This window comes from Numenius arquata, chromosome 2, assembly GCF_964106895.1.
Source record: "Numenius arquata chromosome 2, bNumArq3.hap1.1, whole genome shotgun sequence".
Taxonomy (NCBI): domain Eukaryota; kingdom Metazoa; phylum Chordata; class Aves; order Charadriiformes; family Scolopacidae; genus Numenius; species Numenius arquata.
The window spans coordinates 28027704-28046449 of NC_133577.1; the positions used below are offsets into that span (position 1 = coordinate 28027704).

The 18746-nt window shown below is 42.5% G+C and overlaps 1 protein-coding gene across 1 annotated transcript; it reads left to right on the forward strand.

The window, feature by feature from the left end:
• Positions 1–2907: 2907 nt before the first annotated feature.
• Positions 2908–18336, forward strand: DESI2 (desumoylating isopeptidase 2). Its single transcript, XM_074168401.1, has 5 exons — positions 2908–2946; positions 9918–9990; positions 11859–11952; positions 12659–12800; positions 14693–18336. Exons 1-5 carry the CDS (start codon positions 2908–2910, stop codon positions 14924–14926), a joined length of 582 nt encoding a protein of 193 aa, XP_074024502.1. The 3' UTR covers positions 14927–18336.
• Positions 18337–18746: the final 410 nt, after the last annotated feature.

Sequence of the window (18746 nt, forward strand, 5' to 3'; positions counted from 1 at the left end):
AGATTTTCTGTGTTCCTATTAAGGGCTCAAGCAGCTTGGCTTTCAGTTTTAGGAGACAGAAGTCCCTGGGTTCACACATTATACTTCTTTTGTGGTACTGTTACCTAAAACAAAAGCTCTCAAAACCAGAAGCAGTTTAGAGAGGAGATATTGCTTTATTCGACATCAGGTGCTAGATGGGAATCCACAAACCTAGCACACCTTACTGGGGACATTCACCCATTATTTATACACAATAGATTCTCATTATTCCGCCTACCTAATACATAGCTCCACCTAGGCTTACATTTTCATGATGATGACTGAATAGCCCTTTTTGTGCATGCGTATTAAATTTTGCAGCATCTACAAAACCCTTCTGCGCAGGCGTGAGTTCCTTGGTGGCCATTTGGGTAGGGATACCCTTCCTCACATTATCCTTTTAAGGTACTGAGTCACCTCAGGACAGTAAAAGTTTACTGTAAGTTTGCCAATTTCTTGAGGATGGTAAGGATGTCCTCTGAAGTAGCCACAGCTCTGTCCTAATTAGTATAGGAGTACATATTTTGACGTATGAGAGAACCCTGAGGTGATTAACTACTTCTTGTTATCCCATCCTTATCACTGTCAGCTCGGTGACCAACTATTTTCTCACACAGTAAGAAGCTCAGAAATTCACTCATTTAAGTTAGCATATGTTTATCAACAAAGCAGAGGCCTGTCTTTGGTAACAGTAGCAGTGCCCACTACTGACCACTGCCCCTTTACCAAACTGCCAGACTGATCTTGGTGCGTATCCTGGAGTATCCCCATACCATACTTTCGCACTCTCCAAACTACTCAGGTAAACGCTAACTGCTATAAAACGCACCACATAAAGCATAACTTTCTGCATTACTCATGCATGCTTAACATTGCTTCTGACACCTACCTAATCAGTCTTTTTGCTCAAAAGGATTTTCCTATATTTTGCAGATAACGGCGTGAAAAGATAAACTGCATCACTAAGGAAGTCAGAGCTGTAGTATTGTGTTAATGCTCTACGTAGTAAGACTAATACTTAAATATCAAAATTCAATTTTTAAGTCAAATAAATGACACTGAGCTTTACTCTTTGGCTTTATTCATACAATTTTATCTCTCTCTCCTGTCACGACAGGCTAGAAGTTACGTCTTCCTTTCCTTTTTCTTCACAGTGCGTCTTGTAGACAGGCAACGAACAGGAGAGAACGAAGACTAAGTGATTCCCTGGAAGTCATTCCAGCATTTGTATTCCTCTCTTCCAGTTAATGCATACTGTTGGTTGGAAATGGAATCCCTGTCTTTTCAGATAAGGTTTTTGACGCCTGCAGTTTTTAACTATTTAATCATATTTTCCTTAGTGTTCCTCGATATAGAAGCAGCTTTACTGCACAAAACTTTTTTTGTTTAGTAACTACCAACCTGATTCCTAGCTGCCAGCCAAAGCCAAAGCAGCAGTTGAAGAACATGACCCAAAGGAATTACAGACACCCTGTGTCCACAGGTTCACTCCTTCACGGGCAATGTAAGGCATTACCACCAACAGCTCTCATATGGCCAAGACAAACACCAGGTTTACACACCAGTCTCTCAGGTGTTTGAATGTCATATTTTGACAACCAGTAGCCAAACCTCTGGTAAGTTTTCGCAACAGACCTCATAGCGGCCTTCCGCTAAAGGGGGCCTACAGGAAAGCTGGAGAAGGACTTGTTACAAGGGCATGTAGTGATAGGATGAGGGATAGTGGCTTCAAACTGAGAGAGGGGAGATTTAGATTAGATATCAGGAAGCAAGTCTTTAGCGTGAGGGTGGTGAGGCGCTGAAAGTTGTGGATGCCCCATCCCTGGAGGTGTTCAAGACCAGGCTGGATGGGGCTTTGAGCAACCTGCTCTAGTGGAGGTGTCCCTGCCCACGGCAGGGAGTTTGGAACTAGATGGTCTTTAAGGTCCCTTCCAACCCAAACCATTCTATGATTCTTTGAAAAGGGGGGCTAAACATCTAAACACCCACAGCCAGAAATGACAGTAGGAGCCAGAACACCCCCGGGGCGGTACACCCCCCTTCCTGCAGCACCTTCCCCTCAAGGGCGCATCTACAGCCTGTTGCAAACCACACTTTTTTTTAACGTGCCAGAAAGGGCAGTAGTTGTCTGTATGAAATTGAATCTGGTTAGACGCTGGAAGAGGGAAAGCATAAAATGGCCGTCCTGTCAGCTCCGGGGTCGGGGTCTGACCCCAGGAAGGCGCCACGACAGCCCTCGGCATCCCGCACCGGCATCCTCCGTCCACCTCGCCCACCCCGACATCCCCCCATGGCGGAAGTGGGCAAAGGCAGGGGGAGCAACGCCGGGGCTGCTGGGCACGCCGGGAGCCGTAGTCCTCCTCCCTCTCCCCGCCGCGCTGGGCGCCGGGAGCTGTAGTCCTCCCTGCCGGCCCGCTCCCCGCGGAAGATGGGGGCGGGTTCGAGCGGCTCCATTTTGCGCCCATTGGAGGGGCCGCCAGGCCGTCCCGCGGCCCCGGCGGCGGCGCCAGCGCCAGGCGCTGCCTGCGTTTCTCCCTGACCGCCGCGCCTCCTCCTTCCCGCTTGCCCTCCCTCCCTTCCCGCCGCCACCGGCACCGCCATAGCCACCGGGGTGGGGCCCGCGCCCGCTCCCCCCCCGCCCCCGCCGCCCGGCCCCCGCCGCCGGCCGCGGGCTGAGCGCGTCGTCCCGGGGGCGAGGCCCCGGTCCCTCCGCGGCGGCGGCTCCATGGTGCCCGCCGCCCCCCCCCGCCCCGCAGCAACAGGCAGGACGAGGAGGAAGCGGCCCCCGGGGGTCCCCACCGCCCCGCCACCGGCCTGAGCAGCGCCAGCGCCGCCGCCGCAGCGGGAGCCACCGAGCGGGCGGGGGGCGCCCGCGGGCCGCCGGCGATGGCGAACCAGCTGGTGATCCTCAACGTCTACGATATGGTGAGCCGCGGCGGCCGCCAGGCCCGGCCCGGGGCCGTTGGCGGCAGGGTGGCCCGGCAGGCACCTGTGGCGGCGGGCGGGGGCGCCGGCCCCCCGTGCCGGCAGGGCCGCGGCGGGGAGCGCCCTGTCGGGGGCGGGGAGGGGGAAACTTTTCCTGCCCTTCTCCTGCCCGTCCCCGCCGGAGCTGGCTCCGTGGGCTCCCGCAGGAGAGATAACGAACCCGGGGAGGGTGTGTGTGTGTGTGGATAATTGGGGGGCTGGGGGGGGGTGTCCGTCAGTTTCTACTAATCTCTTGTGCTGCGCTACAAAAGTTTGCTGCCGGGCCGGGCCTGGCAGCGAGGGGCCGATCCGCGCCCTGTGTCGGGGAAAACTCTTCCCCCGCGCTGGGAAAGGGTGGCGACCCTGTTGTTGTCCCCAGGGCTCGGGGGGGGGGACTTTCCCGCGCCTGAAAACCGTAAAAGTGGCCGATTTTCCAGCAGGACACTAGCCGGGGAGAACCACTGTCTCTGTAGGGATGGGAGTTTTTTAGCGCAGTGTCAGTAACGTGGGGGTTTTTGTTTGGTTTTTTTTTTTGTTTTGTTTTGTTTTTTTTTTCCTAGACCAGGCTTTTTGAACAGTTTTGGTATGGCTGCAACTTGGTAGAAATAAAGGAGTTTCTCCAGCTCGATTTGCAGCCCTGTGAGCTCACCCCCCTCCCCTCCCTTCTGGGTAATCTTTCTGTGACACCCACAGCAACTGCTGTATTGTCTTCCGTTCAGCTGGAAGCTGCTCAGATGCCATGGTAACAAATGAGGTGTAAGTACCTGCATGGAACAGGAGGTGCGGATAAGTAATATTAAGAAAATATTATCCGTTAATGCGTTTCAATCGCTGGAAATTGGAACAAGTAGCACTAGTTCTCTGACCACATTTTGGGTCTACTGAGAGAGGGACAGTAAGGTTCACAACTGGCTTTAGGTGACTGTGTTTGCGATACTTGGCTTATTTTGGGTAAGCTCTCCTGCCACCACCACCATTTTGAAGTGAACTTTTGGTGGTTTAAAAAGGTGGAGGTGTATAGTGTACGATCTGTGGCTGCTGGCAGAGAGAAATGGCAGCTTGTTTGCTTGGAAATACTCAGGCTCAAATGCCAAAATATTTAATAGCAATCAATAGGGAGCTGTCTGGCTTGAAATTACATTTATATATGAAATTGTATGAACTAGCCTGATTCTTACCATTATTTTCTTTCACCCTAATATTCATCACAGAAATCGGTGTCCCTGTCAAAGGATTTTTTTTTTTTTTGCCCCCCTCCTATGTCCAAGTTCTGTCTCCAGCGAATATAACCTGTTACTTGTACTTTGTTTTTCCTTCCTTGTAGAGAATGAGGGGAGACTGGAGACAGAACCAGTCTATTCACTGTGATTTTTCTGAGAGGGGGGAAATGGTGTCTTTTTTCTGAGAGAGGGGATGGTGTCTTTGCTCACCTGGTTGAGCTCACACATGATGCTGATATGACAAAAAGTCAGTGTGCCTTATTTATACTAGACTTCGGGAGGGAAGGATGCCCTGTCACATGCATATGTATGACTTCTCTGGGCTACAGTTCAAAAATACACATTGGAGAAGCTCTTTTAGCATGAAAAGAGATGGTTTTGCATATATTAACTATAAATATTTGTACAGAGAAAGAAGCAGGACTTGAGTTTTGGGACTCTTACATAAGATAGTATCTTTGAAGTCAAGGCTTGACGTACTTCTGACTCACCAAGGTGGAAGACCCAGCGTTCTCAGGAAGACTTGCTTAGCTGTGCGGTGTCGCCTGGGCCCGGTTCACAGGCAGGCTGTGACCAGTGCACAGAACGGACTGTCTTCTGTGTAAGTGCCTGCCTGGAAAGTCATGCCCTGGCTTCTGGGGGAAACTTCATTCTCATGATGATGATAGCATTGGTGGGGTGTGACTTCAGCGTGCCTCTTCTGTTTCTCTTGTGATCATCTACTCTTCCATTCACATGGTTCTCCTTCATCTCTTACTTCTTACCTGTCTTTGCGACAACCCATATCCTCCTTTCTTTTTCCTCCAGAGTTGAATTGCTGCGATCAGCTTTACTCCAGCCATCCTAGGAAGGCTGACAGTTGACAAGCAGGAAGGGGAAAAAAAGCAAAAGGAAGTTTGTGCTCATGAAAAGTAGTGTCATACTTTTCCTTGGGGCATGGTGGGGACTGATGGCTGTCCTGTTGTGATTAGTGGGGCTCTATCTACATCAAGAAGTAGCATAGTCTCTAAAGCCACCATCTGTGGTTGGAACTTAACACTCCAAAAGAAGCAAGCAAGCGCACTTGTTTGCAGATGTTGGATGACACAGAGGGGTGACTTTTTGTGCATTGATCTGCATTTGTGGTATTTGTTGAAGCTGTACATCACCACAAATTAGATGTAGTGTAAGCATAGACCACTAAGCAGAATATTTCTATGTCCTACTTCAGCTGTGTGTGGTGTTTTATAATGATGTCTACATTATTTGACCCTGAGAGAAATAGATTTTCTTTAAACTGGAAAGAAAAGCTGAGGTTCCTACACTGTCGAGGTACATCCTGCCTCAAACTTCTTTCGCTGAACGATGTCTCAGTCCATTTTAAACTTGTTTGAAGCAGGAGCTTAAACTAACACCTCACTTAAATGTTGCATAGCAGTTACGTTACTGCATGTAGGCAGCCTGCTGAAATCAATGATACTGTCTTGTTTGGGGGCTCTAAGAGCCGGGGGGAGAAGGGAAGAATCTTTCATAATAGCTGTTCATCAAATACTGCAAACTGTGTATTGAGGCACTGGCAGGTTTATTCTTTGCTTCCCACGTTTTGTGTCACTTGGAGGTGGGTTTGGGGTTTTTTTTGTAATTTAGGTTTGGAACTGGGTATTTTTGTTTCTGTCTTGGAACAAGAGACCGCTATTTGTTAGTCACCTGGATGACAGAATCAACACTACTATAATTGCAACAGTTGTATGAACAGCTTTATTTTAACCTGTGTGCTAACTGTAGCTTCATTTCCCAGACAACTGCTTATATACAGGGGAATGCTAGGTGACCTTGCTGCTGCTGAAACTCCTTACAGGGCTGAGTCGGTTTTGGAGCGTACACCCTTCTGTTGTCCTTAGCGCTTGAAAAAGCAAAAATCTTTGATAAAACCAAAGGGCGAGGAGGGCTGCGTGTGCTGTACAAGAAAGTGGACTTTCAAGTACTGGTAACTTTATGGCAAGAGAGAAGCTTAAGGGCATATTTACGTGCCGCAGTTCACGCCTTTGAAAAATGTTTTATGATCATTAAAAGGGTAGAGTGAAGATTTTGATATATTGTGTTTTGAGAACCAGAGTACTTTATAGTTTCATTTTAACTACATGCTATTTTTAGGAGTCTAGGTTTTTTGTGCCCAAAGTAGCATCCTATTTTTTTCCCCTTGTCAAAGAAGGCTATAACAATCTAAAGTGTTAACATAAATGAAAGCTCTGAAGAAAGTAATGAAGATATTTTTGAAGCACTGGGATTAGTGTTTTTCTTTCATTTCAATGACATGACCTTATTGTGCACATAGAAAAATACTTCTCTAATATTTTTGTTCTGGTGGTTGCATTAAACATGAATCCCTGTTCTACAAGACCGACTGACTGCAAAATATTGAGGATATGGCATTGTGCTTCTAGACATTCATGCGTTCAAGACTAAATGAAGGGAATCCAGTTTGTGTAATGGAGGCCAGGATGTAGGTTTTGGGACCAGTTTGGGATTCCAAAACTTACAGCATATTACTGAACCAGCAAGCTATATAGATGTAATTTAATTTACAATCTTTATTTTGTAAGTCATATATAATCTTTTTGGCTGTAGCCAAATTCAGCATATTTTAAGTTGCACTTGTCCTGCATTTCTTTGTTCAGTGAGATAAGGTGTTTTGTTCAATGAAAAAATGTGACCAACCTTCCAATAGCTGATCCAGATTAAGTAATAATTAGATATAATTACTGTTCCTAGGGGGAAAGTAATTCTGCCTTATTGAAATTCTTTTATCTTCAATTAACCTACTCTGTTCTTACTGGAAATACTAAGTGAAGTGCCAGCTTGCTTTAGGCACTTTTTCCAAAGCTGCTCAGTTTTTTGTAGTCCAGTGAGCCCCTTGTATTTAGGTGCCACCATAAGGAGGAATGTGTGCTTGAATAGCGCTGGACTTGCTGAACACCCATCCCGTTCGCCTGCTTCTGTACGGATCGATGGGGAGGGTTGGGGACCCACTTTCCTGTCCTCTCCCTATACCTTGCATTAGGTTGTTTCACGGGGTTGTGGGAGGGGAGGAGCATGAATAATTTTTCTCTTTTTCCACCTAGTAACCAACTCAGCTTTATTACTTCTGCTGCTTAGGGGATATCTTGTGTAGCTTTTTTTCCATTTCCAGAGAGCAGCGATAACCTTGTTTGGCATTAACAGATCCAATGTGTATGTGATGTGCAGATTATTTGGAATTCAGAGGCTGGACTCGGAGTTTTCTGGCTGAATGGGTGTTCAGGAGAGGAAAGACCAGGGACCCTGTCTAGCTTAATTCTAAATTAGGTTCATTTGGATACACCTTCTCATTAAGCAAACACACTTTCTTCCTGTGCTGACAAACTGTACATTGAATGTGCCTACAGCTTTGACTATAAATATAAACCTAAAACTATTTTGAAATGGTCAGCTGGTAAAGTATGGGATAGGACTGGCTTCAGAACTGAAACAGGTTTACGTTGAAGTAGCTCTTCCATTTTCCAGGGGGCTTTTGATTTCACTTCAATGAACAGAATCCAATTTTTTTTTATGTGCGCAAACCCATTAAGTTAGTTGGGTAGTCTGAACATTGTTCTCCTTCCTTCCCCTCTCCTTGTTTTCTCCCTGTTCTATGTCTTTCTATACAAAGTAGATCTAACCCAGTATATTTCTGGATGCAGCTTCATCGTAGGGACTAGAGGAAGGAAAGAACTGCTAAGCCCTTTCAATAGACTGAGGTGATGATTTAGTATAGTCATCCATACCCCACTAGCCAACATAGCATTGCATTGACAAAGCCAGAAATTAAAGCAAAGGGTAAAGTCTTGTCTTAAGCAAAATTTATCCATAGATCTCTATGAGCCTTAACTTTAAATAAATATAAGGAGCAAAATCTGTCTTCTGCTAATTCACGTTGACAAAATTTCCCACAACTATAGAAGAGAACATCAAATCCTGAGCATCTTGTTATCTAGATAAGTCATTTGTGTCCTCTGCCTGCTAGTGAAATTGTGAATTTTAGGCTGGAAAAAAATCATGTGCTGATGTTTGGCAGCTGCTGGTAACTGAATGTGGGGGACCATTTAATTTAGTTTAATGATACTTAGAATAAGGATGACTGTAAAAGCCAAATGCATCCATATCTTACAGCTGAAAATTTGTAACTTTTGGCCTGACTTGCTCTTCTTGCCATTTAACGTGTCTTGATTTTCATGAATAGCTTCTCAGTCCAAAATTTAGTGAATCATTTTTATTGGGAGAAAACTAGCTTTCAGAAATGCACGTTATATGCCATAATGTCTGTAATGGCCCTGTAAATTATGCACTAATGCCAGCTAGCACGCTTAACAAAGTGTGATACCTGTAACCTTCTACATTTATCATCAGTTGTGCCATTTTAATAGTGACTTCACATCAGAAGGCACTTATTATGTCAACAGGTTGTGTAAATAAGATAGCTTCTTTTTCTTCCTGTTTGCTAGATAAATATGAATTTGCTGGGGGCACTACCTCAGCCTGTGTCCTGCCTGGCAGCTGAATTCTTGAATTCTGCTTTGAAGAAGTTCTCAGCGGTGCCCTTTGGGACCAGACGACCTGGGAGGAAATATCCCACTGCTGGAATAATTGACAAAATAATGTTTTTCTTGTATTTTTGAGAGTTTTTTCTTGCTAGCCAATGTCAGTTTTAAGGACACGACTGAGGCTTTTTCTTTTTAGCCTTTGTTTTAGTTTCCTTTTTAAATTGTGTTGGTTGAAAACTCTTACTGCTTGGAGACTGATATTTTGAGGGTGGTGATGTAGCCAAGGAAAGACAGTAATTTTGAGGTTTTGTCTTTCCAGAAATCTGTGCATCTTTAAGGTCTTGAGGGTAATAGCTAGCTCCTATATGATGCTAATAGCTGCTGCTCCTGCTTTTCAAAAAGAGAAGAGAAAGCACTAAGGGAAGGGGGGTTTCTTTCCTGTTCCCCCCCCCCCTTTTTTTTTTTAATTATCACTTCCTGGTTTCCTTTTGAAATGCAACTATTTTCTGTTGGCTACAATAAAGTGATAGGTCGGAAAGAGGTGTTAGACCTATGCAAAAGACTTAGTTACACCTGATGTATGGAGATACATACATCAGGAGCCTGGAGAGAACTTAGTCTCTTGTGTGGTGTCCACCAATTGAGTAGTCAAAGACAAAATACACTAAAGTAATTTCAGTTCATCTTACATATCTCTGAGTATATCTCGTGCTCATCTGGTCATAAACAAGTGTGATCACTGCTGTAAATGACAGTTGGTGTCTGTATATTACAGTCTTACATTCTGACGTTATTTTTTAAAAAAAGGAGTGCTCCTGCAAAATTACTGCAGTTGATTCTAGAATGTATCCCACCTCATGGAAAACTTTATAACCTGTAATTTGTCGACAAATTGTGAGCGGATCTGGATTTCTCCCAGGTACGGTCGTCTGGGTTGAGAGACATTGACAGCACTAAAACACTGGAGTAGAACCTAATGGAATTAAGTCACTGTGTATAGTTGGGGAGTTTTAACGGCGTGTTCTGTTCCTGTAAAATGGGTTGTGCAGTTTCCCTCTGCGGTAGGGTTTCGTGATTTTGATGTGGGGAATAAATACATGTCAGTCTGCTATCAGAAAACAAATCTGTATTGGAAGCTAACTAGAGTCTCTTTTGTTTTCTTCTTTCCTGTTAGTACTGGATGAATGAATATACTTCTTCCCTTGGAATTGGAGTGTTCCATTCAGGCATAGAGGTGTATGGCCGAGGTACGTACAAGAAGAACATAACATACTCTGTGTTCCGGTAATGCTGTTATTTCAAAAAGGTTTTTCAGGTAATGAGGGAAGTCTGGCTCCTGAAACGTGTTCATCTGTTTTCTCTTGAAGTTCTCATCTCTTCTGCCTCTGGAAAAAACCTTGGATATGAATGATGTGGTAGTCATGTTGCATTCTTGTATGAAGCTATACAACTGTGAGAAAGTGTGCAATTTATTCAGCTAGGCTTAGAAATCTTTAAGTTTTGAAATACCTGTTGTTAAAACAAATATATGCTTCATGTAAGCATGGTTGAATCATGTTTTCTCAGTATTCTGCCACTGCTTAGTGCAAGGAGGTCATTTTTAACTACAGAAACAATAGTCTGTTGCAGATAGGCACTTGAAAGTGCATGATGTTCAGGAAAAAAAGTCTATTCCTTATTGGTAGGTTAGTTTGCTTTGAAGAGACAGTTTCTTTAAAAGGCATCTTATGCATACTGTTCACAAAAGATGCACTTGTGATAAATAAGGCAATACATTCCGATTTTGCTAAATAGGTTGGACTTTGGGGATGCATCTTCCTGCTCTGTTCAGGCCACTTTGAATCCCCCCTGCTGCCAGAAGGTGTTTCTGAGCCTGCTGTAGCACAGGCTCAGGTCTGAGGTGCTCTTGCCCAGCAATGTAGTGACGCTCTGAGGTGATGGTGTTGCTAAAAGTAGCCTCCATTTAAAGAAGAAAAATCTACTTTGGTTCTTTTTTTGGAATGTGTTTGGAGGTGAGGGGAAGCAGCAAAAGGTGTGGCATGCAGTCCAAAGACCACATTGCACACAGTTGTCTTAAACTATAGACATTTCAGCTACTATAATGGTCACATTGTAACTGGGTTTGCAAGTGTTATCAAAGCAACAAATTGACAAAATACAATGCTTATTGTTAAAACTTTTTTGGATTTCTTTTTAATCCAAACCAGAAAGACCTGACTTTTAATAGTGCTGTGCCTGAAACCCAGTTCTTGAGCTGTGCCAAACCCATGTGCCTCCCTTCCTGTTCAGATTATAAGAGGTTTCTCACATAGCAGGTCATACCCCTGCTAGAACAATGACTTGCATTTTTCAAAGTACATCAAACTTTAATTTATTTACCTGTTGTAAAAAAGATTATCCACAAAACTGGATGCTAGACTTGGATGGTGTGTTATGAGTTTTGAGGAAAGGAAGCGTGAAGTCATGCTTAAAGCTTTTTATTGCGCTCCGGGTGTGGCATGCGGCTTTATCTCACAGACACAGAAGGAAGCTAAAGCACACCATGATATTTTCATGTACTGTGAGTGCTTATGCCAGTAGATGCTACGTGCAGACTTCAGAGCATGCACTGGTTTACTTTCTTGTTATAGTAAAGAACTCGGGACAGTTGAACTCTTGCAAATCAAGAAATTAAAGAACCGATTAGGCCACTATGCGCTGCCACACTTACAACCATAGTGTGCACTGAATAGAAGCGCCATCACACCTTTGAGGATGCAAGTACTTTGAATCCCTAATCTATAAATACATAAGTGGACTCTTACGGACAACCATGTATAAAGAGCATTCATTGGTAGGATGCTTGTAAATCCTCACTTATACATTGAAAAACAATATATGCTTACTGTAAAGTTATTCAAGTAAAACCTGTACACTGATGTAGGAAATTCTAATTAGTTTGACTAGTAACTAACAAAGGTATTGATTTCTAGCTCCTTGCATTTGTTACCTATGTAAATTAGCTGTCTGGTTTCTAGCTTTAGGTCCCTGTAAAGTGATCCTCCAGTCAGTGAGCTCTGCTAGTTTTTACTGTCTTTGTATGCCGTTTTTGTTAAATCTCCGCTTTCTCTTTCAGAATTTGCCTATGGTGGTCATCCATACCCATTTTCTGGAATATTTGAAATTTCACCAGGAAATGCTTCTGAGTTGGGGGAAACATTTAAATTTAAGTAAGAAAGATACCTATTTTCTTGCTTTTGAGAAGGCATATTAAAAAGACAACGTGTTGCATTTATTTTTGAGGATAGATGTGTTGAATGATAGTACAGGATTTCTGACTTTCTGAGAAATCTGTGTTTTCTTAGAAATGAAAGATGGATGGAAGTGATGAGACAGTGAAGTGTCTACAGCAAAGAACATTATTGTTAGCATACTGTTAAATTCCTTAAATGTGTACAAATTATGTGGACTTGTGTCTAGCTTTTGCTATTCATACAGTATATACAAGGGGGTAACTTTTTTGAGGTAGCGAAATATCTATTCAACAAAAAAGCTGAAAAATGCTGCTCTTCAAGGTTTCTCCATGTCTCTTTTCTACTTTCTCAGTGTGATTGCCTTGACCCTTCCCTGCATTACAATTTCTTATCTGTTCTCAGCTGTCTCTTAGAAACAATATCATTTGGAAAAGAGGGAAAAATTGCATCCAGTGTTTGTCAGAGTTAAGTTGCAAATAACTTAAGTGAGCTACAGGTGGAAATAATCTCTCATGCTAAAGACAAAAGTGGTGCTGTAAAATGGAATAGGAAGAATCTGTGTTATTCTAGGAGGGCAGAAAGATCTCACCACCTACAGTGGGGTGATTTTTGAGTGTTGTGTGAACAGTAATCCACCTATATCACAGAAACCTGATCGCCTTCTACTCTGTTTTTCTTCTAGGGAGGCTGTGGTTCTAGGCAGTACTGACTTTATGGAAGATGACATAGAAAAAATAGTAGAAGAGCTTGGAAAAGAATTCAAAGGAAATGCTTATCACCTAATGCACAAAAACTGCAACCACTTTTCTTCAGCTTTATCCGAGGTAAACAAACATGAAGATCTACAGAAAGGTGCTTCCCAGGTGGCTACAGAGCCTCATCTCCTTCCTGTCCTTTGGAGCGTTTGGCCTAATTTCCAATTTACCATGTCTGTTATCTTGGGCAAATGCCTCCGTTTTTCAGGTTTTATTTGTGCTTATGTCGAAAGCACAAGATTTTGCTGCTAAAGATGCTAAATGTTGTTGTCGTACATAGTTTGTGTTCGAGCAGGGGTGCATTCCTAATTGAGAGACCTAATAAATCAAGTATTAAGAGGATTTCAAAAGCATTTCAGATGCTTTAAAGATCACTACTGAAGATAGAACCACGTTATTTTTATCAGTGTTTCCCCACAGAACCATCACACTGAAAATAATTTTTAAAGTTATGACCTACTGTTAAAGAATAACAGAGGCATTGAAGTTTCACAGAAAATATTAATCTTCTGCTTCAGAGGCTTTTGTCAAGTTACTGCTCTGCCAGCACCTGCGTCCTGGATATGTAGATGCCTGAGTAGTCGTGCAAAATATCTGACTGGAGTCAAGTGGACTTAGCTTTTTCCCCTCAGCTTTATTTTAACATGATCGGTTTGCCAGTATGATTGAACGCCTGATCACTCACGTGTGTATCAACACAAGGGAAAGGGTCAAGAAGAAGTAACCTAGGACACCTAGGACAGAGGGGAATGGCAGTTGTGATTTTTATTGGTAGTTGGCAGTCTCTGCTTGTCAGAATTTATTCTAATGTTTCACTGAAGCACTCCAAAAAAGGGGTGGCTATTTTTTCCATGGTGAGCTTCCATAAAATTTAATTGTTCTTTTTTTTCAAACGAGTTAATGCACACTTAGTGTATAGCCTGTGTTTTGTGTAGACTGTTTGATCTTCCAGTGATACTGAAAAACTTTATTGAGATGATGATTCATGTGCAATGCTGGTACAAGTAAGTAGGGTGAGACACTGACAAAGCTGCAGTTGGCATGAAATCTGGCCTATATGGCCAGGTTTTTGCCATAATTTCAACCACATGGTCATGTTGTTTCTATTTTATGTCTTGTCCTATTTAGTGTTCAAATTGACTATAAAAACAGGGATATAATTACAGGTTAAATGCTGCTCAGTTACAGCAGACTAATGCTCCTATTAGCTATGATTTTCTCCAGATTTGCACTGGAGTAAGTGATACCAGAAGTGAATATGGAGGTAGTTAATTAAATAGCTCACTCCTTGAGAGTGACAATGAAACCATTTAACAACTGGTGTATAGTAAAAACAAGTATTTAATGTAGCTGTATATATTTTTGAGGAGTTGAAACCAGCTTTGCATTGTACAGCTTCTCTTGTTCCAGTGAGCCTGAGTGTGTGTCTGCCTTGCCTGGGTGCTGTAAGATGGTGATGTCTTGTGCAAAGTCACCAGAGGCCGTCACAATAAATAGCCTCAGCTGTATGCATAACTCCATGGAACTGTACTATTGACACCATCATCTTGACCACTTGATTTCAGAGTGCTTTTTGTAATAGTGAGATTTCTCCTGCAATTTCTGTTTCTAAGGAATTACCGGTGACTAGAAAGCATACCTTAACTCATTTCTATGCCTTTTATAGAAGTTATTCAAAAAGAGTGAGGTGGTTAGGCTTTTCAGGACTTCTAAAAAAAGTGTAGAACCATGTGTCAAACTCTCACAGTGGGAAAACAAGTCTCCTTGTGAGACTTTGGATGCTGCTTTCACTGATGGAGAAAGTTGTCTTAGTGCAGCTAATTTGAGTGCTTCTTGACGGGCATTTGCAATAAGTAAATTGTAAGGCTGCCGCAGCCTTTGCTTTTTATTTACAGTACTGTAGTTTTGTTGCTGCTGAATGCAGAAGACAAATTAATCCTTTCTTTTCCCTTCCCTCCTAGATTCTGTGTGGAAAAGAGATTCCACGATGGGTGAATCGCCTTGCCTACTTCAGCTCTTGTATACCGTTTCTCCAAAGCTGTCTGCCGAAGGAGTGGCTCACTCCTGCAGCCCTCCAGTCCAGCGTTAGCCAGGAGCTACACGATGAGCTGGAGGAAGCTGAGGATGCAGCAGCATCAGCTTCCTTGGCAAGCTCAGCATCTGGGTCTAGAACTGGTCGCCACACCAAATTATAAGTCCTCCTCCAAAGTAGCAAACGGTTCGAATTACTTCAGTTTAATCTCTCCAGCAATTGACTTCCTGACAGAACATGAGAGCTGACTCTAGAACATTGTTTTTATATGCAAAAAAGGCTCTCGCCAACCCCTGTTTCAGCTCAGGATTATTTATGTAGTGAAAAGAATTGCTGGGAGAAAAGGGAAGGATTTTGTGTGAAGCCACCCTTTTCATTTTCACCTGTTTGGTAGACCTGGGTTAACTTAACATCTTGTAAAAAGCAGAACTTAAATTATTTGTTTACAGTATTGTGTACTGCTGTTTACAAGTCCTGTAAGGACTCCTGCCACCACGGAAGAAGAAAGAATTTGAGTTTGGTTTAACTGTTGATATAACTCCAAAGCAGTGGTATGATGCCCTGGATGAACTCTCCCCTTTGTTCTCAAGATTAAAGGCAGGTGAACGTTAAATTTCTGAGAAATGCCAGAAACTGCTGAATGCTATATGTGTGAACAGGGTACTGTGCACTTAGAGTGGCTGATGTAAACAGGTAGATTCCAGAATGTAGGGAGACTGGTTTTGTCTAAGATCTGTTACTAGAATTATGACCTCTACATTAATGAAACTCTGGATTTTTGCACATATGAAGGGAAATTTCTATCTCATTACAATGCACATTGGTCCCTTTTTTTTTTTAAACTGAACCATGTAGTTTGCATCCCATCTTCTGTCTGTATTTCAGTCTACTTCAACCAGGATTTAGACAGTGTATATCATCTGTTAGAAGCATCAACAAATTTTTCACTCTTTGCTTTACTTGATTTCAAACTTGTATGTATGTAAAAGCTAGTAGTTGTATTCTCTTTTTTTTTTTTTTTTTTTTTTGGTTTGTTTCATATAGTTTGGAATAGTGTACTACAAGCCATTTATGGTTGGGGAATGGCCTTGCTTTCTGCTGCTGATTTTGCTTCATTTGAGTTTGTAAACATTCATGTCCTTTTTTTTTTTTTTTTGAGCTATAAATTACTGCCCAGTTGTGCATATCTGCACAAATTATAGAGAAATCCTAATTTATTTTCCCACAGTCTCTGTCTGTGGCGTTAGCTTTCTTGTCAGATGTAATGAAGAAAAACCTGAAAATTGCTTATGCACCTGCGTGTTTACACAGCAGAACCCACTAATCTGCACACATAATTATATCTGAAGGTAAGAGATACTATTTTCTAAAACACAGAAGTATGTTTGCTGGTAGATTATAATTAGAACTAAATTATAATTAGTGATCAGAATATATAATGGAATGCCTTATTCGTGTTCACTTACCAAGAGAATTAATGGTTCTTCCAGTCATTAGTGTAAATTAGTGAGGTTCCATTGTGCACATAAGGATACAGTAGCACAAACATGAGGGAGGTGAGCTTGGGTATTTTGTAAGACTTGCTGCCTTAAACTAACAAAAAACCATACCATCCGTAAACTGATCAGCTCACGAGGAAGTGCGCGTTACTAGAAGTATAAATGATTCTTCCAAGCTTTATTTTCAGTCTGTTGCTGGGTTTAGTTTTTCCATTAAGTGAAATACTGACTCTACAGTTCCTGCTGTTCTAAAGGAAAGAAAAAGAAGTCCTCTTAGGAGGCAAGAATGCTTCATGTTACGGATGTTCCTAGCCATGGGTAGCCGGTGCCATTGAACCCCACAGGAAGGTGCCGTAGGCTGTATCATGGAAAGAATTCTTATGATCGCCAACTCCGACTCGCGCTGGAAACGAGCGGAAGCTTTTCTGCTGCCAGTTGGGTTGAATCCTTTGTTAGCCAGTCTTTAAGGTTTCACTCATCTTCTGTGATGCAGTGTAGGTACAGAGAGAGAAATGCTCAGTTCCGTGGGAAAAAATCAAGTGAGACTTTCTGGAATGAGTGGGATAATAGTAGAAGTCTCTTTAACTGCAGTTTGGTACGTGTTTTAATAATCTCTTCTACCAAGTGGGAAACGCTTAAGACTGACAAGTCTGCCACTAATTACCTTCTCTGTTTGGTCTCCAGAAGCTGGACATACTGACTCTCCCTGTTGAGTGCTTTTTCACTTGAATCTCCGAATTTCAGTTCTCCTTTCTTTTTGTCCTGTAGTGAAAATGAATATGGTGGTCTCCAGTCAACTCTCAAGCATTACAGAACTGAATCTCACACTACTTACAGCTCAGGCAACGGGCCGCAGACAGGTTATTTCGTCCCTGCTGTGCAGCTGTGGTAGTAACGTGACTAAGTCTCTTGGCCAAGGCAGGTCCTTTATTTCAGCTCAGGGTTGAGGCCACTGATCTAGCAATGTACTGTAGCTTTTCCTAGGTTTTAGGAAAAATAAATAGAATGAATTTTCATTGCTACCTAACTTTTGTGTACCAAAATCAGCTTTTTAGGCTTCTGATATATCCAGAGCGCTAGGTCACAAATCTCTACACCTTCATTAACACACACAACTACAGCATGTACAATGCAAGAACGTGACAGATCACAGCACAGTTTTTATTTAGAAGTAAAACTAAGACTATTTTTTATAAAGCAGACTGGAAAGTTTGTAACAAAAACATTCATTTTATTGGTAGCTGTACAGGTGAAAATACTGTCTCATGCTCCTGTTTGGCGTTTTTGTTTTTTGTTTCAAAACCATCCATTTGTAAATCCTGTGAGGAAACTGACACCTGAACCCTGAAGGCTGTTGGATGTTGTATCAAAGCAAGCGGTACTGTAACTTTAGTCGCGTGCTGTCAACTCAGCCTCCGCTGGATGCCTCCAAGAAGTCACCCTGCCAGTGGTTACTCCGATTTGTTAGCAATAGAGCAAGTTACCTTTCACCAGCATTACTGCCAAGCAGGGATTACTTTAGTCGACTAATGACCACACTGTGCTAGGACTAGAACACTCCAAAATGCTGTGAGAAAGCTGGACACCTGTGGAGTTTTTTTCCATCAAAACGGGTAGAAAAATATCACTACTTCAGGGTTCTGCTCTGTTTACTTTCTCATTCTCATTTAATTTTCTGTAAGATAGTGCTTTTGATACGTATTATATTCTTTAACTCGAAGTCATTTTATTTAAATGCCATTTTCTGTTCAGCAAGCCAAAAAAAAAAAATCCAATGTACTGTCAGTCTGCACCAGTAACTCCAGAGTGGCTTGGTAAAAACATAGTTGCATTACTTCTAAAATTTGCAATGCAATTCTGATCACTATTGATACATGAGAATTTTCACTGTTGGAAGTTGGTTACAAGTTGAATATTCACTGATGCATTTTTTTGTAAACTTGAATACAAGTTTACAGGACTACATAGTATTTGTATAAAATTCAAAGAATTTTGACTTTTGTTACCTGTACATGGCAACAAGTTGTCTAGCATCTGAAACTTAAATCCATCGGTTTATTAAAAATACTTTTATAAAAAAAAGACAGCTGGCTGTGTGTCTTATTCCCCTGGTACCTGCAGCTTGTTTTGTTGGTGCCACCCACGCTCATCTTGGTTTAAAAAGACGTTTTCATGGGATAGTAAAAATATCCAAGGGTTTCTTACAGGCCATGTTCTGACACGGGTATCAGGAGCTGCAGTTTGGTTTCTCTGAGGAATTATCAAGAGTCAGTAGTTTTTAATAGACTAAACTAAAAATATTTTCAGGTTTGGTGTGCTAACTACAGCTGTTGGGATACCCAAGCACCTGGGTGGGTTGGGATATGTTGCAGATACGACGTGCCTTATTCTGTCAGTTTGCTTGAACGCGTGGATCTGTTGCCAGGCTTTGCACCAGACTGAGCAGCCACCAGGCGTGGGGGGGCTGTGACACCTGTGACCTCC

Excerpts from the sequence above, each read along its gene's own strand:
- DESI2 (XM_074168401.1), top strand. The coding sequence starts at position 2,908 with ATGGCGAACCAGCTGGTGATCCTCAACGTCTACGATATG. Across the intron at positions 9,991-11,858 it reads CATAGAGGTGTATGGCCGAG|AATTTGCCTATGGTGGTCAT; the intron begins GTACGTACAAGA and ends TTTCTCTTTCAG. Across the intron at positions 11,953-12,658 it reads GGGGAAACATTTAAATTTAA|GGAGGCTGTGGTTCTAGGCA; the intron begins GTAAGAAAGATA and ends TTTTTCTTCTAG.